This window comes from Ranitomeya variabilis, chromosome 6 (genome assembly GCF_051348905.1).
Source record: "Ranitomeya variabilis isolate aRanVar5 chromosome 6, aRanVar5.hap1, whole genome shotgun sequence".
NCBI classification, from domain to species: domain Eukaryota; kingdom Metazoa; phylum Chordata; class Amphibia; order Anura; family Dendrobatidae; genus Ranitomeya; species Ranitomeya variabilis.
Window position 1 is genome coordinate 470,151,381 of NC_135237.1, and position 24,453 is coordinate 470,175,833.

Below are 24,453 nucleotides of genomic sequence, written 5' to 3' on the forward strand. Positions count from 1 at the left end.
GAAAGAATTAAAAAGTGCCTCTTTCCATGAAAATGCATGCAGGTTCCTCATATGCCTGCCAGATGACCTGCCTGTCACTCATATAATTGCTTCCCATCTGGTGTCTGGAATAGACAAAGGCACGGGCATTTGTCAGAGCAGGGGGGATGTATATATCCTAGCCCTCTTATAAAGAAACACCCCAAACACATGTTGACCCGGCCATTTCTTTAGCTTGAAGGACCATTCATGAATTTGTAAACTGATTGTCTATTGAATTATTCGGCTTTCCTCTCTAAACAGCGGCACACTTCTGTCAGTCAAGAGGCCTTTACAAAAGACAAAGGCAAACTTTGGATATCCATCACATGCACAATACGACAGTTTAATCACAGCGGAACAAAGCCCAAGAACAACAGCATTTTACTATTGGATGAAAGGTCACATTTTAATATTGCTTTCAGTACATTTAACTAGATAGTGATTGCTTCTAAATGCACATACATTGCACTTAATACTCCCTGGAAAATAATATGGCACAGGCATGGGTTTAGCAATAAAACAATATTTTACTATGGTCTAACGTTGGAAGCCTTCAGATACACTATTTATTGTTAGATACAAGTGGAACCGGAATATCCTTGTCCTTAATATAAGGGAAAGAAATCATTAGAATAAAATAAAAAATGCTATAATTATAATGTTGAGGAATTGCAGAGCCTCAGCACATATAGTTCCCTTGGTTGTGCTCACGATCTGCGCCACGATACGGCACCTACATATGGAGGATACATCTGTAATTGGATGGAACAGAGCACATTTTCAACTTTCAATTTTGACAAAATCTCTGTTTTTGTCTTAGAACATATCGTAGTATATACTGCGGTCAATATGAAGTACCGGCAGATGATTTATTCAGTCCGAAAACCGTACAAAGGACTTGGGAATGTTCATTTCATAAGGTGAAAAGGCATTTCAGATAACAGTATAGGAAAGGATGTTTTTTTTCGTTCAAGCAGTCAAACTAAGGCCATGGTCACGTTCAGGATTTGGTCAGTTTTTTACATCAGTATCTGTAAGCCTAAACCTGGACTGGGTGATAAATACAGAAGTGGTGACATGTTTCTCTGATTGTTCCACTCCTGATTTTGTCTTACAAATACTGATGTAACATACTGACCAAATACTGCATGTGAACATAGCCTAAGGAATACACTACTTCTAGAGGTAGTAAAATGGCAGGTAGGGCAGCATTCAAGTAAGGGTTTGATGACATTGAGGATTATAAATGGAGATGAGTGGAAACCTGGTCCACAGTCCAGGTCAGTGCTCAATGGCCGTTAACAGGGGCTGCGCATATTTACTGGCCTTCCGGGCTCCATGGTGCGGCATTTGATTCACCAGCCTGTTGTGATGACATCTGTACACTGTGTGATGCGCAGGGGATGACGCGCCATCACAGCAAATCATAACATGATCCCGAGAGCCTGTAAGGTCAGGAATTTCACGCATCTCCTGTCCATGGCCAGAGAACACTGACCTGGACCACTGTTGTGCAAAACAATCTGTTCATCTCTCGCTATAAATATTTAGCATACAAATGTGTGATTTTTCCCAGAAATGCTGAACTTGATGGACACGTCTTTATTCAACTTAAGTAACTAGTCGTGAAACTATGGAAAATGAGATGAATACACAGTAGAGTCCTATGAATTATTAAATATGGGCACTCTATGACACCTCAGTAATTCAGAAGTTGTACAGAGCCACGATACAGGGAACATTTCACGGATAGAGGGAAGAATGGATTCAATTAAATTTCAACAAATTCTTGATGCAACCATAACACCATCTTTAAAAAAAAAAAAGCTGAAGTTGAATAGAGGATGGCTTCTTCAAGTGGATAATGATTCTAAGTTCATGTCAAAATCCACGATAGACAACCTCAAAAGGCACAAGCTGAAGGTTTTACAATGGCCCTCACAGTCCCCTGATCTTAACATCATTGAAAATCTGTGACTAGACCTCAAAATAGCAGACGATCCAGAAATCTCACAGAACTGGACGAATTTTCCAAGGAAGAATGGATGACAATCCCTCAAACAAGAATTGAAAGACTTCTCTGGCTACAAAAAGCATTTACAAGCTGTGATACTTGCAAAAGGGGAAGCGACTATGTATTAACCATTGAAGCAAGAAGAAAAAAACACAAATGGGCAAATATATGTGCACAGCTCATCTTATAGTGATGTAATAATGTGTGCATATGAGCCCGGACTAGGTATAAAATGACCCTCGGTAAGTCATGCAGACAGAAGAAAAAGGAAATAAGAAGTCATGATGATGTGCATAATTTATTTATTTACTATATAGATATGCAGTAGTGATGCACTAATATTAAAAGAAGCGGCATATCCAAATGTGTTACACTGAGAAATGACTAAATCAGTGTATATATAAAGCATTATAACACACTCCTGCACAAAGATATCAGACAAAAGAGATCATTTCATCTTCAACTTGCTTAACTGTTCACAATAACAGTAATTTTAACTAAGGGTGCCAAAACTTTTACATGCGACTGTATAGCATTCTAGAATGCTGTAAATGTGGGGGTACAGGTACTGGCCCTACTTTATATGGAAAAAAAAACTGGTGATAGGCTCCTTTTAAAAATTAGCTGCTTAACTATGGCATATGAACAGTACTCATACTATCCAAAGTCTAACCATTACCATCTTACAATATAGAAGCCGCCTATCACTAATCACATTACATGTAAAACCGCAAGACACTGTACACATAGTGCATAGTACGGAAACAGTTTTAGATATTCACTTTAAATATCCTCAGAATTAATCCAATCTTTGATTGAGGTGTGTGGACTGTGACTCAAAAATTAATGAACGGTGTGTGGACTGTGACTCAAAAATTAATGAACCCATACAAAGTCCCCCCCAATCTGACTATGATGGGCATGCCATCTTCAGAAGTGTCTGAATGGTCTATGTCAACTGCCCGAAAATTCCTTGTCAATCCATAAAAATGGTAGACTCTTTTCAGTATCTGTAATATTTTTTTCTACAATTTAACAAGGCTGTGATTTTTTATTTAAACCGAAGAAGCTTTAACATGTTAGTATGATTGTAATTCTTAGCATTTTACAGCCCACGATAAATATTGGTTATGTGTTTATAGCAGTTTTCCAAGCTATAGACCTATATTAATTATAACCTTAATTCATTATGTGTTTCCAATTTGACTGTAAAAAAAAAAAGCTGTCCACAACTTTTGGATTTATTCGCTTTACAAGTATTATTTTATTTTTTACAATATCATCAGTCATCTTGTCCTGCAAAAAACAAGCCCTAAAATGATCGGTGGAAAAATAAAAAAGTTATACGTCTAGCAATGCAAAAACAAATGTTTTTTTTTTTATCTGTATTTTTTTTGTATGCAAAAGAAGCAAAAAGATAAAAACCCTAATATGTAGTATCACTGTTATCGCACTAACCCGAAGAATAAAGCTGCCTGGTCACTTTTACCACTCAGTGAAAAGCAGTTTAAAAAAAAAAAAAAGCTTGTGGATTGCTATTTTCTTGTTCATTTTGCCTCTGAACAATGGGAATAGAAAGTGATCAAAAAATGTTATGTACCCCAAAATAGCACCAATATAAACATCAAATCATTGTGCTAAAAACAAACACTCATATTGCTTTGTTGTTGGAACACTAAAATATGCTATAGTTCTCAAAACATGGTGATGCAAAAAAATATTTTTTGTATAAAAAAAAAAATGCATTTTCTGTGTGTAAATGTAGCAAAACATAAAAAAAACTATAGAAATCTGGTATTGCTGTAATCGTACTGACCCAAATAAGGCCATCTTATGACTTATTCTGCATGGTGAACGGTGTTATAAAAAATGTAAAACGATTGTTGAACTTCTGTTTATTTTGAAATGCGTGAGCAATATTCATCTCCCATTTGTGGAATCTCACTGAATACATGTTTTTAGCTTAAAGAAATAGATTCTAGGCTTTAATTAATTTTGCATGTTGGTTTCGGTTGTTTCCTAATGTTGGTTTCGGTTGTTTCCTAATGTTATTCAATTGGGCTGTTCTGGTGAGCATTTTTTCTCATGAACGAAATCAGCTCGTGAAGAAAAAAAAAAAGTCTGAGCACGCACTATTTTTTTCCGTATGTTGGAGGAGATTCGCCTATTCAAGTCTATTATGTGAAAAAAAAAATTGGATACCATATGGATCAAGTGAATAGTATCCGATCTTTACAGATACATTGCAAAACTTAACATAGGAAACTGAATTTGGTCATGTATATGTAAAAAAATTACTGTTTTAAAAAACTGATGCCATACAGATGTAAATTGTCTGTTTTCTTCTGAAAGTTAATTGGACGAATTTTTATATGCTCAGTTGAACTTAGTCTAAGGTTAAGTTCACTTTTATTCTGAGGTTTATGTTAATCATTTAAGTCGGGGTTTCTGTCTAAATCTCTGAAAAAGAAGATTCAGACAGGATAGCCAAGGGAACCATTCGCTAAAATGAAGCAGAGTCACTTTGGACTCCATTTTGCCTCTTTCCCGGCAATGTTCTATCTTTTTAGGCATAAACAAACTAAAAAGATAGAACATTGACCACACTTTTTTGTACCTCTAGAAAAGACAAAAATCACCAGAACAGGGGGCTGTACAGAAGTCACAGTTTCTCCATCTGCCTCATAATAGTAAATGGTTTTGTTTGAAGCAAATTTAGCAGAGTTAGACAGAAACCCTTATATAGTTGTTCAGCATAACGCATAGGATCAATATGAACCAAGCCTTAACCCCTTTACCCCGAGGGTAGCTTGTACGTTAACGACCGGGCCAATTTTTACAATTCTGACCACTGTCCCTTTATGAGGTAATAACTCAGAAACGCTTCAACGGATCTTGGCGATTCTGAGAATATTTTTTCGTGACATATTGTACTTCACAATAGTGTTAATATTTCTTCGATATAACTTGCCTTTATCCATGTAAAAAATGGAAATTTGGAGAAAATTTTTGCAATTTTCAAACTTTGACTTTTTATGCCCTTAAATCAGAGAATAGGTCATACAAAATAGTTCATAAATAAAATTTCCCACATGTTTATTGTACATCAGCACAATTTTTGAAACTATTTTCCACATTCAAGAAGTGTATTAACCCTTTAGGTGCTTCACAGGAATGAATGGAATGTGGATGGAAAAAAATGAACATTTAACTTTTTTTCACCAAAATGTAAATTTAGACTTTTTTTTTTATTTTCACAAGGGTAACAGGAAAAAATTAACCCTAAAATTTATAATGCAATTTCTCCTGAACATGCAGATACCCAATATATGGGGAAAAAAAACACTGTTTAGGCGCATCTTATCTAGATGCGTGGTGAGCACTTTGAACCCCCAAGTGGTTCACTAAAGTTTATAATGTAGAGTCGTGAAAATAAAAAATCATTTTTTTTTACACAAAAAAAGATCTTTTAGCCCCAATTTTCTATTTTCACAAGAGTAGCAAGAGAAATTGGACCCCAAAAGTTGTTGTCCAATTTGTCCTGAGGACGCTGATACCCCTATTGTGGGAGAAAATGACTGGGCACACGTCGGGGCTCAGAAGGGAAGTAGTGACGTTTTGGAATGTAGTCATTGATGGAATGATCTGTGGGCGTCATGTTGCATTTGCAGAGCCACTGATGTGCCTAAACAGTGGAAACCCCCCCACAAGTGACCCCATTTTGGAAATTAGACCCCCCCAAGGAACTTATCTAGATGTGACTAAACAGTGGCAATGCCCAACAAGTGCCCCATTTTGGAACTAATCTACTGTTTCCTGGTATGTGAATTTTATAATGTAGTGGCATACGTCAGTTGTGTAGTGTTTGTCAGGTTGTCATACGTCAGTTGTGTAAGTCAGAAATGAATTTAGTAGTACACGGGAGGTGTGGTACAGTCTAAAGCATAATTTCATTCAAAGGCCAGGTTTACTGGGGCAAGTGTAGTGTTGATAAATGGTTTCCTTTTGCACCTCTTTTGTGACTTACCTTTTTTTCTCACTTTGAGGGACCTCCCTCGGGAAATGTTGACCTGGTATTATACGAGCACATTCAGAGCCGGAAGTACTGGGGCCCTGTCCTTCCTGATCTCCAAAGATTAAGGCCTTGATCACTACCTCCTGGAACTGAAGGTACGACATATCGGTCTGGCTTGCACATGGTGACAGCAGGAAAACGTTGAGTATACAGGGTGGTTCATTTATAAGGATACACCTAAATAAAATGGGAATGGTTGGTGATATCAATTTCCTGTTTGTGGCACATTAGTATATGGGAGGGGGGAAACCTTTCAAGATGGGTGGTGACCATGGTGGCCATTTTGAAGTCAGCCAGTTTGGATCCAACTTTATTTTTTCCGAAGGAAAGAGGGTCATGTGTCACATCAAACTTATTGAAAATTTCACAAGAAAAACAATGGTGTGCTTGGTTTTAATGTAACTTTATTCTTTCATGAGTTATTTACAAGTTTATGAACACCTATAAAATGTGTTCAAAGTGCTGCCCATTGTGTTGGATTGTCAATGCAACCCTCTTCTCCCACTCTTGATACACTGATACCAACACAGCAGAAGAAATGCTAGCACAGGCTTCCAGTATCTGTTGTTTCAGATGCTGCACCATCTAGTATCTTCACAGCATAGACAATTGCCATCAGATGACCCCAAAGATAAAACTCTAAGGGGGTCAGATCGGGAGACGTTGGGGGCCATTCAACTGGCCCACAACGACCAATCCACTTTCCAGAAAACTGTTCATGTAGGAATGCTCAGACCTGACACCCAAGATGGTGCACCACCATATATATTATGGGTGTCAGGTCCTGTCAGGTTCTGCAAATGGTGTCTAAATTATTCCAGAAAAGTCTGTATTCCAGACTATCACTACTGCCCTTCCAAGTGCTAAATAGTTTACAACCACAAATGGAGTTTTCCCCATTTGAAAGAAATTATGTAACAAAGTGTGGGGTCCATTTTCATCTTTTACCTGTGATCAAAGTTAAATAAATGCGAATACCACATTTTAAATTAAAAAAAAAATGTTTATGGTCCAATGGTATGAAATTCTGAGAAACTCCTGCGGTGTAACATGCTCAGTACACCTATAGATGAACTTATTGAAGTGTGTATGTTTTTTAAACTGGGTCACTTTTGGGGGTATTCTGTTGTTCTGGCATCTTAGGGACTCTGAAACTTTGACATGGCAACCATTTCAGCAAAATCTGCACTCCAAAATGGCCCCCTTTTTTTTTTTACTTCTTAGCCCTACTATTTACTGAAACTATAGTTTCTGACTACATATCAGAGATTTGCATACTCTGGATAACTTGCATTAAAAAGTTAACTTTTTTCTATTAACCCTTGTGAAAATAAACAATTTGGGTCTATATTAAGGTCTTTTACCATCAAATTGTATAAAGTTCAGTGTATGACCAGCAGTTTAAAAATGCTCACTATACCACTATGGGAATTCCTACAGTGGTGTAGGTGTAAGGTACAGAGGGTGGTAGTCATGGTCGAGGGGCTGTGTTCCCACACCCTGGCACCCCACAAATGAACAGTGTCCCAGTTCCTTAATGTCACTCTGTGTACAATGCACTGTATTCACATTCAGACCGGCGGCCTCCACTGCTTCCATGTCCTTTAGTCTAGGATCAGCCGCACACAATCCAGGGGTCACTTGCTTCTTATCAAACAGTCCAACTTTACTTAACAGCCGAGTTCAATTGACGTTACAGCACAGTACGTTACCATTAACCTATCAGCAGACAGGCCTCGTATTCTAACAGAAGTTGCGCACAAAGTCAGACAATAGTCGTCCTTCCTACACCATGCATGCAAATCTCTGACATCTCATTAGCCATAAATGAGGCTTTTCATTTGCATATTTCGGACAGACAGCTTTTTCTTCCTCAGTTGTGTAACGTCAATTAATTGTGACAACACTGCCAGTCAGACACCTGCATCCCACACTTCACATCACCGAGGGGTGAGACGTGCGGTTAGGAATCAACACATTTGTCCAAAATGATCCAGAGCAAATCTCTGTCCCGAACAGACAGGCTATTGACGGCTTGGAGTGGCGCTCATGCTCACAGTGCAATCTCACGCATTCGCTCTATAGGCTGAGACAAAAGGTAGTCAATGGGATTATTACATGCCACACTTGGTGCTACATCCAGCCGACCTGTTCTGGCCTTTCACTATCATCACATGTTGCCGATTTGGATTTTGTTCCAAAGGGTAAAATCAGCCCTAGGTACTGGCCCTAAGTCACACAGTGATAAAGTAAAAGGGGACAATATTGTGGCAGCTTATAATAGAGAATAATATAGACCCATTGACACCGCTGGTGAGTCAGTCCGGTATGAAATGGACTCAGAAAATGACTCACCAAGGGATTTCAGCCACCAATGTGCGCTAATGCATTTCATTCAGGTGTTGGAAATGTATTTATCTTTCTAAAAGATGCAATGGATGCCTTTCAGGAAGAAGATGATGACGATGATCACTTCTCCTTGTACTAGTTTTAGGAACATGAGGAGGTAACCTTCTCAACTCCATGAAGATACCAGGCTTTCTATTTAAGCCTATTGGAAAATTCCTACCACTGTGACTTTTGCTACTAATTTGCAGAAAATCCCATGAATGTCGATGACAAAATCCACGTTATACATGAATTTGTCACAGTATGCAAATTTCACCTTCTGCATTCTCATTTCTTGAAATACAGATGAGATTTGGATTTCTCTCCTCCGCTTCGCTGCTATTGTAATATACTGTCCCTTTTCCATCTATGAATCCAGACAATAAATCTGTAGCCCAGCAATCATGTGTGAACATACCTATACATACCATGACCTAGGCTGCTGTACACACATACAGCAGCCCTGCCCTGCCTTAGGCTTTATTTGATTGTGCACCTGTGTCCAAGCCTGTCTCACACTTTATCTGTGGTGCTTGTTGGGCAGTGTGGAGGTTGTACTTGAAATGTCTGTGTCCAGACCTGGTCAACCTTTATCTGTACTGCCCTCTCTGGTGCCACGGGAGTGATTCAGAAATGCTTCAGGTACAGTTTGCATTTAATGTGGTCTTACTTTTAATACATTTAGGAGACCATAATGGCACAGCGAATATAAAAAACGTAGAGTAGGACTGACTCATTATGAGAATGCCTTGGCGTGGCGGGGTGGCTTAAAGAATTGATCAATTGTTTGCTAAATGTCTAATTTTGAAATACAGTTGGAAATCAATATGTACATTTGCACTTTATGTTTTGCGTTCTGACCTTAAGCAGCGCTGGCTTCTCCCCTTTTTTTAAACATACCACACTGCAGAATTTTTCAGCAGACAAGTCCTCTTTAATTATCATTTAAAAAAAAGAAGGCACACTCCTGCCAACCCACAATTCAATGTGCAAAAAAAACAAAAGTGACAAAAAAAAAAATAGACACGAAACAGACAGTGTTAAAATATGTTTGTTTGTTTTTTATTACTGGTAAAGTGTACTGCTCATGAAATAACTGTACACCCAGGACTGTAGTGTTTCCATCAGCCAGACGATAGACTGGTTTGTAAATGATAACAATAGATTATTGAACTAGGACTATCCTCCGCCCAGTGATAATAATGCAGGCGATCCATTCTTAGTTCATTCATCTTTAATAGTTACATATTAGAAAGTTGGTAGTGTAAAACATAAAGGCAAAACATACAAACAAAATATATAAAATGGCCATAAACAAGTCACTACGGAAAGGTAATAGAGGTTTATTATGGAAGTGTATAAGCAAAGATTTGGGGGATATAGTAGGCAAAGAGGAGCTCAACCAGTACAGGTAAAAAGTAATCCATTGACCCTCTTTCTATGAAAACATCGGGGGTGCGCGTTTTGTTACCACTGCTCACCTACTACACACATATCCCATGTATTGCATGGCTCTGTAATGGCCGCACTTCTTTGCAATTTCCTCAAGTTACAAGTGGAAATACAGAAGTGGCACCAATTACTCATAGCAGCTAGAGGAAAATGTGCATCATGTGGGTTGGTGTAAGGGAAAGCAGCCCCTAGAGGAGTGACTTTCTTATACAGGTGCACAACACATTTTCTTTGCTGCTCTAAAATGTTCACCAAACCGTGTAATGAAAACCTCAGGTCCGCATTACAACCAAAAAACCTGTAGGTAAACGGGTATTCGTTCTATGCAAATTTTCACAAATACGCTGGACAGGCGGTAACTGATAGACTGGAGCTGGTTCCACTGTTGTGACCCTCACTGGTTGGCAGTAACTAAGGACATGCGTCCCCCATTCTCCACAGGCCACAGCATGGCTGCTAGGAGGAATGAATGGCGTGGCCGATTGCACTTGCACACTGCATCTCTATTCCAGTTTATGGCGCCGATTGTCGAGTCCAGCTTCGTATCTTCAGCATCATGGATTTTATACCACCTGCTGCTCCATTCACTCCTCCTGGCTGCAGCAGTCTGGCCCAGAACGATCAGGGGGCATTGGTGCCCTGTTCCGGTGGTTGGTGGGGGTCCCAGCAGCTGGACTGACACCGATCTAACAATGGTCACTTATCCAGTGAATACATGATAAATTGCTTACCAAGTTAAGTATGAGTTGTCGTGGTGGGAGATGGCACAGATAAACCCGTTTTTACGTGAGCTCTCCTTTGGAGACAGAAGTACATAAATGTAGCCTTAACAATAGAGCATGCACTGTTGGAATGATGATTTTATTACTAAGATCTCATTCATTGTGGAGGGATATATACCAGAATAGGAGCCCAGTAAAAACGGAGCAGTTGTCTATAACATCCAGACCACGGCTTTCATTCTCCAAATGGCCTTTCAGAAATGAGAGCTAGGATCTGATATGTTTGCTGTGACAAAAATTGTGTCTTGCACTAGTTTTGATAACTCCCCATCCATCTAATGCTTATTTTTTTCGGCTATACTTATACACTCATGGAGAATTTCTTAAAAAGTGAATATACATTTAAAAGGGTTGACGGGGACTTTAACACTGATGCCTATCCTTAGGATAGTTCATCAATGTCTGATCAGCTGTTTCCGGTGTCTGTAGCGGCTGGAACTGCTCAGTTACGGAGCTGCACAGCTGTTAATGGAATAGTGGCCCAGCTGGGTACTGCACATCCACCCCCTATTGACTTGAATAAGGGGTGGATGTGCAGTACCCGTCCGCGGCCACTATACACTCAGTGGAGCTGTGCAGCTCTGCAACTGACCAGTTTCGTCCACCACGACACTGGGAACAGCAGATCGTAGGGGGTGCCAGGTGTCGCACCCCTATAGATTAGACATTGATAACCTATCCTATGGATAGTCCATCAATGTTAAATTCCTGGGCAACCCCTTCAAGGGGTTCTCAGGGTATATGATATCAAAATCTTATATCTAGGTTAGGTCATCAGTTTCAGATGGCTAGGGGTCTGTTAGCCCTTTAGCTGTAATTAGCTCTGGCCAGTGGTACTCACTGAGTGGAGATGCACTGTGCATTTTGATTTAAAGCGTAGTAGCCGCTGCCAGGTGCCGTAGATCAGCACTTAAGAGCCAATATTCTACAGCATCAGGTACACATTAACAGAAGCTACACAATGTGTATACCCAGCCTCTGGAGTTTATAAATGATTGACGGATGTGCCGTATGTCGCACCCTCACCCATCTGAGGTTGATGACCATTCTTAGGCCTTCAATATCATATGTCTGGAGAAACGCTTTAAGTAAAAACAGTCACATTGAAGGCCACCATCTACTGTATATTTTCCTTATCAAATTCGGTTTTAAAATTGCTCCCAAAACATTTTAAATCTTTAAAATGTTATTACTAAAAATTTACATTGGGTCCAATTTTTAAAAATATGAAATCTAGCCATCCCCCTGAATCCCGGCTCCACGAAGGACACCACCGTACTCCTGTATAATGCCAAAGACGTATCCTGCAATGGTCTGCAAGGTTACTGAAGCCTTGTAATATGGTACATAGAAAAAGGACTTTGTGCTGTATTGGGAAAGCGGGACTATGTTACAACCCTCGTACAGTGCATAAAATGCTCTTTAATTCCGTCTCTCAGTAGCAGCAAGCCGAATCTGCTGTCAGGTATAGCAGCACATCTCAGGAGTGGAGAGGAACGCAAGATCTATAAATAACGACAAAATAAACCCCAGACACTACAGTACAGCACTATTTACCCATCAGTAATACAGAGCCAAGCGCACCACTATGCTACATCCATTACATTCTCTACAGTACAAGCAAAAACAATCCTTCAAAACAAAAACAAAGAAATAAATAATAAGTGCAAATACCTAAATATAGGCAAAAAAGCAACTGATGTCGCCTGTTATAGATGTGCAAAGCTTAGAGCGACCAAAGGCATTAAGCAACTCTATGGCTATAATGCGATCTAGGATGGACTGGAGTGCAATCCGAAAGAACTGAGCAAGAAGATATACGTGTCAGAAATGTCGCTTCACTCTATTAGTGATGGTCCCATCTGCCAGCCTTTATGTACAAAATTATTGATATAGTGCAACAGGACCTACTGGTGAGAAGTAAGCGAAGTCCTGAGGACAGGCCACACAGTTCTGATGTGAAAAACTTGTCACAAGATGTACAGCTGGTTTTCAGATTGGATGGAAACAGATAAAGGGGAAAATGGCCGCAGTTTGTCTGAGGAAAAAAACATTTTGGCTTATTTCAGGAGGCTAAAACCTGTAATTCATGTGGGCTTACACAATGCGAGATAGCAACCTCATTCCCAGCATAGAAATAAAATGACATTAATAATGCATTCCTATATCCATTAAATGTGGAAATCACATTCATTTTGAGGTAATCATTAAAATGGCCGTCATCTGGTTACACTGTCTGAAACCTGTCCACAAATGTTAGTTGGACCGGCACGTGTGAGCATGTGCAGTAGGAAGCTCTGCACCTTCCCATCTACTTGTTTTACCATCTATTGCCTCCAACCTCAGGCTTCTGTACAGAAAGAGCGGTCAATCACAGAAAATAGGGAGCAGAGATAGATGGAAACAAGTGGATGGGAAGGTGCACTGAACTGCTTGTCCACATCAACGGTGCACCAAGCGCCTCTGCTTGGTTTGAGCAGTCAATTTGTGCTGGCAGACTCCCTTTAAAGTGAACCTGCCAGCAGGATTGCGCTCAGTAACCTACAGACAGTGTCAGATCGGCGCTGTTATACTGATTACAATGATACCTTGGTTGATGAAATCCGTCTTGTGGTTGTTGTGTAATCTTTATTTGTAGTTTTGAGTTAATGATATGCCCGTGTTCCGGGGCGGCCTGTGGGGGTCTTCATGTGGTGCTCTCCTTTGCTATTCATACTGATGGCTTATGAAAGGTCACTGATCCCTCAATGACCTGCCCCCTGTTTTACATACATTATTATATGTATTAAAAAAAAAATATCACCTTCAGCAGGCAGGAGCTGGCTGCGGCACCTGCGCTGCAGCATGATCGCATGTATAATCTGCATTAAATTGTTTTATTTAGTCATATACATTGATTCTTAAAAAAAAAACAACACAAAAACATGTTCTCAAAATGGCGCCGACCGCACTTGTGCAGTAGCATCTATCGGCGGTCCAATAGATCCTACTGTGCAGGCGGTGCCCTCTTGGAAGAGACTTTTTTTTTTTCCTCTAGCAAAATGGTGCCGCTGGTGCCTGCGCTGTAGCATCTATCGGATCGCCAATAGATGCTAATGTGCAGGCGCGGATGATGCCATTTTGAGAAAGTTTTATTTTATTTTCAGAATCAATGAATAAGACTAAATAAAACAATTTAATGCACTTTATGCATGCGATCATGCTGCAGCGCAGGCACCTGCCTGCTGAAGGGGATTTTTTCCAATACATATAGTAATCAGTATGTAAAACGGGGCAGGTCAAAAAATGGATCAGTGACCTGTCAGCAGTCTGCATTATGAATACCTAAGCAGAGCACCACATGAAGACCCACCCCCCCACAGGCCGCCCCGGGGCACGAGCAGATCATTAACTCAAAGCTGAAAATAAAGATTAAACAACCACCACAGGACGGATTTCAGCACCAGGTATCATTGTAATCAGTATAACAGCGCCAACCTGACACTGTCTGTAGGTTACTGTGCACAATCCTGCTGCTTTAACATTTAAAACAGGTTTCAATGCAACAAGGCAGCAGTTAATAGAAAGTACTATAGTGATTACCTCCCTAGACAAATGGAGTGTGATTTGCTTATTAAGGTTATTTGGGAATGTATATACAATAACTTTTTATTTATTTTTTCTATTCCCAGATCCTCCTTTTGATGTGAAATAGATACAGATAAAGGGTACCAGTCAGCAGATTTGGGGGCAGTAAGCCATCAGCATGGCCCCATACAGCAGGTGATTAGTGCTCAAAACATATCTATATGAACGCCACCCATTTGGCACTCAAAGAATATAATATGTAACTTACCCTAAAGGAGTTCAAAACTCATTGGGAGCTTGAAATTTTGACTTTGAATTGGCCTGAATATTTTATATTACAAATTTAAAGGGGGTTGTCCATTAAACAAACATTGTAGAAAGGTGCCCTGGTCTTTAGTTACAGGTTCTGATCCTTGGAGACCCTCTCCTGGTGTATCCAGCACAGGACTGCTTTTCCTGTGTTATTATGTGACCACAGCTGCGGGGGTGAAGGGGCTGGTGAACTGCTCATTTACATAGCTAAGCCAGCCCCTTCTCTATCTATACATTGTCTGTTAACACATAAAAAGGGCAGCATAGCTATTAAAAAGAGTTTGCCATCCTAACTTCACTCACAGCCTGGTCATGTGCGGTCACAGGAAAAGCAGATGAAGACCTGCTGGGAATGAAGCTTATGGCAGAAGATGGTGGCACCCTTCAGGCATGGTCTATATTAGTAAGATACATAACTTACTACGTTACCCACATTTAGCTTCATTTTTATCTTCACTGGGCAACTTTAATTAACCCTGTAATGCCTGCACTAGATTGTCCGTTTGTTACAGATTATGCATTAAATCTATACTTTATGTAAGCCAACTTGAATTTCAGGTTTAGCAATCCTTTACAAGGAATAAGCCAGAATAAAATGTCAGAAACGTCCCAGATGCTAGCAAATCAGGAAGCCGCTAAGGCTTCAATAAAACCCTTTATACAGTAATAACACGAATCTCTACTTGTAAGCATCAAATAAGTTAAAAAGATCCCAGGATCAACATCTCCTCGTTCCTTTGCCCTGTACATTACATTCAAACATAGTATTATCCTCACCTCGAGAATAAAAATACTGATAAATTCTAATTAGGAAAACCTAAGTCTGCATTTCGCCTAGTTCTGCATGAAGTACCTTAGTATATAAATACATAACACTGTAGCTCATTCATGTGTTACTACGCAGCATACCAAATCTACTAGTGCAACTTCCTGTTCACTCAAACATCTACTGTATAAACAGACGTCTGGAAGCTGGAAGTATTAATGCAAGCGCTCTCTGCACAGGTCTAATGTCAAAAGAAAAATATGGAGAGAAAATACAAGAACTCAAAGTAACTGAAACATAAAAAACAACTAAAAGAAAAGAATGTAAAAATGTCTAAAACCTTGAATGAGCCGAGATCAGCTCTCCCTCGGTTGCCACAAGTAGTCTATACTGGATTCTGCATTTACTGCAACGCTTATAGATTCATCTAAGTACAAATGGTTCATCACCAGTACATTGTACTCAGAAAAAGAAGCTTTGCTTACAAAACCAAAAACAACAAACATTATGCCACAGCAAAAAGTAGAGTCTTGCAGCAATGTCTTCTAACAAATCATAAGGTCAACAAGAGGATTGGACAGGGTCCTCAGTGGAAAAAAATGCTCAAACTTGTGTAATGTCAAGTTTCTGCAACTTCCACCTATTTGAAAGGCAATCAAAGTACAGAGAACATTTCTTCTCCAAAAACACGTACCAAGAACCACTTGTTTAGGACATCAGTGACGTTCCTAAACTCCATGTGATGTGATGTGATGTCCAACTGAATGTTTGAAAATCTTATGGGATAATAATCCATTTTTACGTAGTAATAATAATAACTAAAGTCAACATAATCACTCAACAGACTAGACCAGATCAAATCCCAAGAATGTTAGTTTTTAGTTTTCAAAGCAAATGCTTGAGTGAGGTTGTGGTCAAAAGTTGACTTACTTTGTTTGACAGGTTGATGTAGACTCGTCGACTAAGTTTGTTATCTGCTTGAAAGAGGCCTTAAAAAAAAAAACCTAGACCAGAGGTTATTGTAATTATGTAGAAAAGTTCTGATTTTGGTTTACAAATATTTCCCTATGTGAACTTTTTGAGTTTTTAGAAAACTGGTATCTGCCTTTTATATAAAATGCTGCTACATTGTAGCCTTCATGCATAATACAGGCCTGCAAAACAAAGCACTGTCTGATTAACAGCTTGGAAAAGTCCTATTTTAGTGCATGTATAGAAGGAAACTGGATTCACCAGTTCAGTATCCTCAGTATCCTACATTCATAAAACTAGAGGTCTGGATGTAGAGCTGGTGGACATCTTGTAGGTATCAAGATAACGTCTTGCTTGTTCCGTCATGATGAGCTGGTCTTCAGTCTTCCCAAATACAACTGCTTCCCATTCGTAAAAAGACTGAAAACAGACACACAGTGGTTGATGTATTTGGACTTACTATAACACATGTAAAATTTTAATCAGTTATTACATTAAAGGAAACCTGTCACCAGGTTTTCTCCATATAGCGTGCGACACCACCATTAAGGCCTCTGTTACAGAATACTAGGATGCTGTTAAAAAATAAAAAACAACAACTCCCCAGTCTCATTGTGCAGATCCCAAAAAGACCTTTAATCATACTCACCGACAGCATGGTACGGTCTGATAGGTGTCTCTTGTCTTCACTCGTCGCCTCCTCTTTTCGTACAATCATAATCCTCCTACCCTACTTCATGTGGATGACGTGTCCTACGTCATCCACACAGTTTTTGCCTTCTCGCTCATGCACAAGTGCACTTTTCTCTGCCCTGTTGATGTGCTTACTTTACTTAGCGTCATTAGCGCTCTTCGACCTTTTCCGGCACATGCGCGTTAATTACGGTTATCTGTACTGTGGGCAAAGAGAAGTACGTTTGCCCAGGAGCGCAATTGGGGGACACTTTGTGGATGATGTAGGATGCCTGATCCACACAAAGCAGAGGAGGAGAATGGCGATTGAAGTAAGAGCGGAGGTGCCGGATCAAGACCAAAGACGCCCAGCGGGCCAGACTGCGCTGTCTGTGAGTAGAATAAAAGGTCTTTTTGGGGGGCATGCAGAGTAGATTGAGATCTTTGTTACAGCATATTAGATTGCTGTAAGAATGAGGCCTTAAAAAAGGTTTTCCCACGAACAAAAGTTGATTTTGATCAATAGATCTTGGAACATAAATAAGTTCCACAATCGGATGTGTTTAACCTCTTAACCCCCAAGGTTGGTTTGCACGTTAATGACCAGGCCAATTTTTACAATTCTGAACACTGTCCCTTTATGAGATAATAACTCTGGAACGCTTCCATGGATCCCAGTGATTCTGAGATTGTTTTCTCGTGACATATTGTACTTCACGTTAGTGCTAAAATTTCTTTGATATGACTTGCGTTTGTGAAAAAAATGGAAATTTGGCAAATATTTAGAAAATTTCACAATTTTCCAACTTTGAATTTTCATGCCCTTAAATCTCAGAGTTATGTCACACAACATAGTTAATAAGTAACATTTCCCAGATGTCTCCTTTATATCAGCACAATTTTGGAACCAACATTTTTTTTTTGTTAGGAAATTATAAGGCTTAAAATTTGACCAGGGATTTCTCATTTTTACAACAACATTATTTTTTTAGGGACCACATCACATTTGAAGTCACTTTGAGGGGTCTATATGATAGAAAATACAAGAAAGTGACACCATTCTAAAAACTGCACCACTCAAAGTGCTCAAAACCACATTCAAGAAGTTTACTAACCCTTCAGGTACTTCACAGGAATTTTTGGAATGTTTAAAAAAATAATGAAGATTTAACTTTTTTTTTTTCACCAAAAATGTACTTCAGATCCGTTTTTTTTTATTTTACCAAGGGTAACAGGAGAAATTGGACCCCAATTGTTGTTTTATAATTTGTCCTGAGTACGCTAATACCCCATATGTGGGGGGGAACCACTGTTTGGGTGCATGGCAGAGCTCGGAAGGGAAGGAGCGCCATTTGACATTTTTGGGGCGCATGACATTTTTTGATCGCTTTTTATTATGATTTTTGGGAGGCATAATGAACAAAAACCAGCAATTCATGAATTTCTTTTGGGTGGGGCGTTTATACCGTTCTGCGTGTAGTAAAATTGATAAAGAAGTTTTATTCTTTGGATTAGTACGATTACATCGATACCTAATTTTTTTATGTTTTGGCGCTTTTATACAATAAAAACTATTTTATATAAAAAATAATTATTTTTGCATCGCTTTATTCTGAGGGCTATAACTTTTTTATTTTTTCGCTGATGATGTTGTATGGCGGCTCGTTATTTGCGGGACAAGATGACGTTTTCAGCAGTACCATGTTTATTTATATCCGTCTTTTTGATCGCGTGTTATTCCACTTTTAGTTCGGCAGTATGATAAAGCATTGTTTGTTTATTTGTTTTTTTTTTTACAGTGTTCACTGATGGGGTTAACTAGTGGGACAGTTACTAGTTGGGTCGTTACAGACGCGGCGATACTAAATATGTGTACTTTTATTGTTTTTTTTATTTACATAAAGAAATGTATTTATTGGAACAATATTTATTTTTTTCTTTATTTAGGAATTTAAAAAATATATATATTTTTACACAGCATATTTCTTTTTTTTACTTTTTTACATTGTCCCAGGGTGGGATATCACTGTATAAAGTCAGATCGCTGATCTGACACTTGGCACAGCACCGTGTCAGATCAGCGATCTGACAGACAGTGAAGGAGGCTTCTCAGGTCCTGCTCTCAGCAGGCACTGAGAAGCCATATCCCTGCAGGACCCGGAAGGACCCTGCGGCCATCTTGGATCCGGGGGTCTCCAGGCAGGGAGAACCTCAGAACAATGCGATCACATTGAGTTATTCTGAGGGTCTGAGGGAAGCACGCAGGGAGCCACCGGAACGCTGCGATCTTGTTTGATCGCAGTGTTCCATGGGTTAAGGTGCCGGGAGCGGTCCGTGACCATGGGAATTAAGTCCCAGGTTACATAGACGGAATAGTACATCCTATGCCAGAAAGGGGTTAAATAAAATGTTCCTGTGCTGAGATAATCTTATAAATGTGTCCCTGATGTGTACTGTATAATGGCCGTGTCTGACCGTACAGGAACCTGGTCTGATCATACCACATCAAAATACAGTTGTTAATACATATGATGGCTGAAATTAATGGATATGATTCAGGCTCTCAAGAAATCATCAATCTGAAGCAGTAGAAACAATATAGCTGTCATATCTATACATTTTGCAAAACCTTGCAGAACCTTAGTTATCTAAAAATCTCTGTTGAAGGCTGAGAGAAGAAGAGAACTTCCAAGCAGATGCTTCCAAGCCCATAGGTTTATGTTGATATCCCAATAGTCAAAAATGATCTCTGGACAATTCCTTATTGAGACAACACAACCTAAAATTTGCCTTTAGCTGTTTGGTTCACTTTCAAGGTCAAATGACAAAAATCCCAAAGGTTCGACAGAAAGTGATAAAAAGGGATTCTCAGGGATTTTGCAAAGCTGAATAAGTTAATACAGCACATCTGCTTTCTGAAAGAAAAGGTAGTCCCCAGTGGCAGCAGCTGAAGTTAGGAGGGATGGAGGACATTGTTTCATTTCAAGATCCTCATCCATGGAACAGCCTCTATAGATAAGCTCAATGTAAATAACTGCCCTCAGTCATCAGTACTAACACACTCCAATACCAAGATTGCTAAAGTTTTATTCTCATTTTCTTTCCTCGGAGCGCATTGCTCTCCTGTCTCCCAGCTTTCCGTTTGCTGGGGAAGATTGAAACTTCCACTAACAGCATGATTGAGCCGCTGGTCTGAACTGTATGTTGTGCAATGCTTTGCCTCTACAGAATCGGAGAAGAGCAGAACACTAAAGCTAGCTGGATCCAGTAAAATTTAGAGCAACACTTGTAGTCTCTAAACCAAAAGGTTGCAAGCGTGTGCTCCATTCCTGGGAACTCCGACACCTCTAATAGACATTTCTGGAGGATAGTTATCCTTTGACCCCAAATACACACCAGATGATTCCATGAAAGGTCATTACCAGCGTCGGACTGGAACACCTTGGGCCCACCAGAGAAAATCATTCTTGGGGCCCACTATGTAGCTACAGTGGCATGTAAAAGTTTGGGCACCCCTGGTCAAAATTACTGTTATTGTGAACAGTTAAGCATGTTGAAGATTAAATTATCTCTACAAGGCCTAAAGTTTAAGATGACACATTTTCGTTGTATTTTTGTAAAAAAAAAAATATATATATTTTTCATCTTTACATTTTAAAAATTACAAAAAGGAAAATGGGCTCATGCAAAAGTTTAGGCATCCTGCATGGTTAGTACCTAGTAGCCCCCCTTTTAAAACTATTATAGCTTGCAAATGCTTTTTGTAGCCATACAAGGGTCTTTCAATTCTTGTTTGAGGGATTTTTTTCCATTCTTCCTTGAAAAATTCTTGCAGTTCTGTGTGATTCCTGGGTCGTCTTGCATGCACTGCTATTTTGAGGGCTAGCGACAGATTTTCAGTGATGTTCAGATCAGGGGACTGTGAGGGTCATTGTAAAACCTTCAGCTTGTGTCTTTTAAAGTAGTCTACTGTGGATTTTGACATGTGTTTAGTATCATCATCCATTTGTAGAAGCCATGCTCTTTTCAAATTCAGCTTTTTTACATATTTGCATCAAGAATTTGTTGAAATTTCATTGAATCCATTCTTCCCTCTACCTGTGAAATATTCCCCATCCCATTGGCTTCAAGACAACTCCAAAACATGATTGATCCACTTGCATGCTTAATGGTTGGCGAGATGTTCTTTTTCTGAAATACTGTGTCCTTTTTTCTCCACACATACCTTTGATCATTGTGGCCAAAGAGTTCTATTTTAACTTCATCGGTCCACAGGACTTGTTTCCACAATGAATGTTTAGATTTTTTTGCATACTTTTGACTCTAAATTTTACGGTGAGAATGCAGGAGAGGTTTTCTTCTGATGACTCATGAAGGTTGTATTTGTGCAGGTGTCTCTGAACAGTAGAACAATGTGCCAGAACTCCAGAGCCTGCTAAAACTTTCTGAAGGTCTCTTGCAGTCAAGCAGTGGTTACGATTTTCCTTTCTAGCAATACTACGAGCAGGTCTCACTGAAATTTTGCTTCATCTTCCAGACCTTATCTTGACCTCCACTGTTCCTGTAAACTTACATTTCTTAATTACATTTTGAACTTAGGAAAGGGCAACTTGAAAACGCTGTGCTATCTGCTTATAGCCTTCTCCTGCTTTGCTGGCCTCCACCATTTTCATTTTCCGACTGCTAGGCAGATGCTCAGAAGAACCCATGGCTGCTGTTTTTTTGGCACAAGGTTAGAGAAGGCTGAGTTTTTATAAAGCTGGGAAATTTGTTTTACCTGGCCTTTCCTAACGGTGATTGTGAACAAGCCATAACTCTAACAGGCAAAGTGAGGCCTGAAACATTGGTCAAAGTTATCTCTGAGCATACACATCTCCAAGGGTGCCCAAACATTTGCATAAGCCCAATTTCCTTTTGATAATTTTTAAAATGTAAAAAATGAGAAAATATATATATATATTTTCCTAAAATACAAAGGAAATGTGTCCTCTTTATCTTTAGGCCTTTTGGAGATGATTTCATCTTCAACTTGCTTAACTGTTCACAATAACAGTAATTTTAACCAGGGGTGCCCAAACTTTTACATGCCACTGTACATAGAAATAAATACAAGACCACCAATTGTGCCAAAAAACACGCTAATATCAGGGTATAATATAAGGTAGTACACGTCTTCATTATGTAGCAGGGGTTGGGGTAGCCACCCTCATAGAATATAAAGTAGCCAACTCATAGAATAAAAAGTAGCCCCCTCATAGGGTACAATGCAGCCACCTCATAGTATATAAAGTAACTAGCCTCAGAGTATAATGCAACCCTCTCATAAGGTATAATGCAGTCTCCCCATAGAATATAATGTAGCCCCCTCATACGGTATAATGCAGCCCCCTTCACATAGTATAATACAGCCCCCCCAGAGTATAATGCAGCCCCTCCATAGAATATAATGCAGCCCCACTCAAATAGTATAATGCAGCTCCCCACAGAATATAATGTAGCCCCCTCAGAGTATCATGCTGCCCCCCTCATAGGGTATAATGCAGCTCCCCCATAGGGTAATATGCAGCCCTCCGTCCTAGGGTATAATGCAGCTTCCCCCATAGGGAATAATGCTGCCCCCCTTATAGGGTATATTGCAGCTCTCCGTATAGGGAATAAGGCTACCCCCTCATAGGATACAATGCAGCTCCCCCCATAGGGTATAATGTAGCTCCCCCATAGGGAATAATGCTGCCCCCCTCATAGGGTATAATGCTGCCCGCATAGGGAATAATGTTGCCCTCTATAAGGTATAATGTATCTCCCCCCATAGGGAATAATGCTGCCCCCCTCATAGGGAATAATGCTGCCCCTTCATAAGGTATAATTCTGCCCCCCTCATAGGGAACAATGCTGCCCCCATAGGGAATAATTCTGCCCCCTGATAGGGTATAATGTATCTCCCCCATAAGGAATAATGCTGTCCACCTCATAGGGTATAATGCTGCCCTCCTTCATAAGGAATACTGCTGCCCCCCTCATAGGGAATACTGCTGTCCCCCTCAAAGAGTATAATGCTGCCCCCATAGGGAATAATGTTGCCCTCCTCATGGGGAATAATGCTGCCTCCATAGGGAATAATGCTGCCCCCCCTCAAAGGTATAATGCTGCCCAATTTACTGATTATATAGAGATATATATATATATATACACACACACACTCACCGGCCACTTTATTAGGTACACCTGTCCAACTTCTTGTTAACACTTAATTTCTAATCAGCCAATCACATGGCGGCAACTCAGTGCATTTAGGCATGTAGACATGGTCAAGACAATCTCCTGCAGTTCAAACCGAGCATCAGTATGGGGAAGAAAGGTGATTTGAGTGCCTTTGAACGTGGCATGGTTGTTGGTGCCAGAAGGGCTGGTCTGAGTATTTCAGAAACTGCTGATCTACTGGGATTTTCACGCACAACCATCTCTAGGGTTTACAGAGAATGGTCCGAAAAAGAAAAAAAATCCAGTGAGCGGCAGTTCTGTGGGCGGAAATGCCTTGTTGATGCCAGAGGTCAGAGGAGAATGGGCAGACTGGTTCGAGCTGATAGAAAGGCAACAGTGACTCAAATCGCCACTCGTTACAACCAAGGTAGGCCTAAGAGCATCTCTGAACGCACAGTGCGTCGAACTTTAAGGCAGATGGGCTACAGCAGCAGAAGACCACACCGGGTACCACTCCTTTCAGCTAAGAACAGGAAACTGAGGCTACAATTTGTACAAGCTCATCGAAATTGGACAGTAGAAGATTGGAAAAACGTTGCTTGGTCTGATGAGTCTCGATTTCTGCTGCGACATTCGGATGGTAGGGTCAGAATTTGGCGTAAACAACATGAAAGCATGGATCCATCCTGCCTTGTATGGAGCATCTTTGGGATGTGCAGCCGACAAATCTGCGGCAACTGTGTGATGCCATCATGTCAATATGGACCAAAATCTCTGAGGAATGCTTCCAGCACCTTGTTGAATCTATGCCACGAAGAATTGAGGCAGTTCTGAAGGCAAAAGGGGGTCCAACCCGTTACTAGCATGGTGTACCTAATAAAGTGGCCGGTGAGTGTATATATTGTGTATAATATATTAATATATATATATATATATATATATATATATATATATATATATATATATATACACACATACACATACATATACATACACATATATACACACACATATATACACACACTATATAATCTATATAATTTTTTTTTTTAATTTAAAACACAATACTCACCTCCTCGCTGCCACACTGATTCCAGCGGCAGCTCTGCTCCGATGTCAGGAGCTGCGCTGCAGTCGGCCTCGCACGCAGCAGGTACGCGATGAAGTCACGTCATCGCGCACCCGCTGTGTGTCAGAGGCGAGGGGAATGATGGGAGAGGGAGCGTTATCT

The 24,453-nt window shown here is 39.9% G+C and overlaps 1 protein-coding gene across 3 annotated transcripts in view; it reads right to left on the bottom strand.

The window, feature by feature from the left end:
* Nucleotides 1-14,393: 14,393 nt before the first annotated feature.
* The window catches only part of MYBL1 (MYB proto-oncogene like 1), a 58,527-nt gene continuing 48,467 nt past the window's right edge, over nucleotides 14,394-24,453 (bottom strand). For 2 of the 3 annotated variants that reach the window (XM_077270595.1, XM_077270594.1), the window contains exon 16: nucleotides 16,489-16,769. In XM_077270595.1, coding sequence (XP_077126710.1) covers nucleotides 16,638-16,769 — 132 coding nt within the window. In that variant the 3' untranslated portion in view covers nucleotides 16,489-16,637. Of the gene's footprint in view, nucleotides 16,770-24,453 lie in introns of all 3 variants that reach the window. The other variant, XM_077270596.1, reaches the window with a different exon arrangement.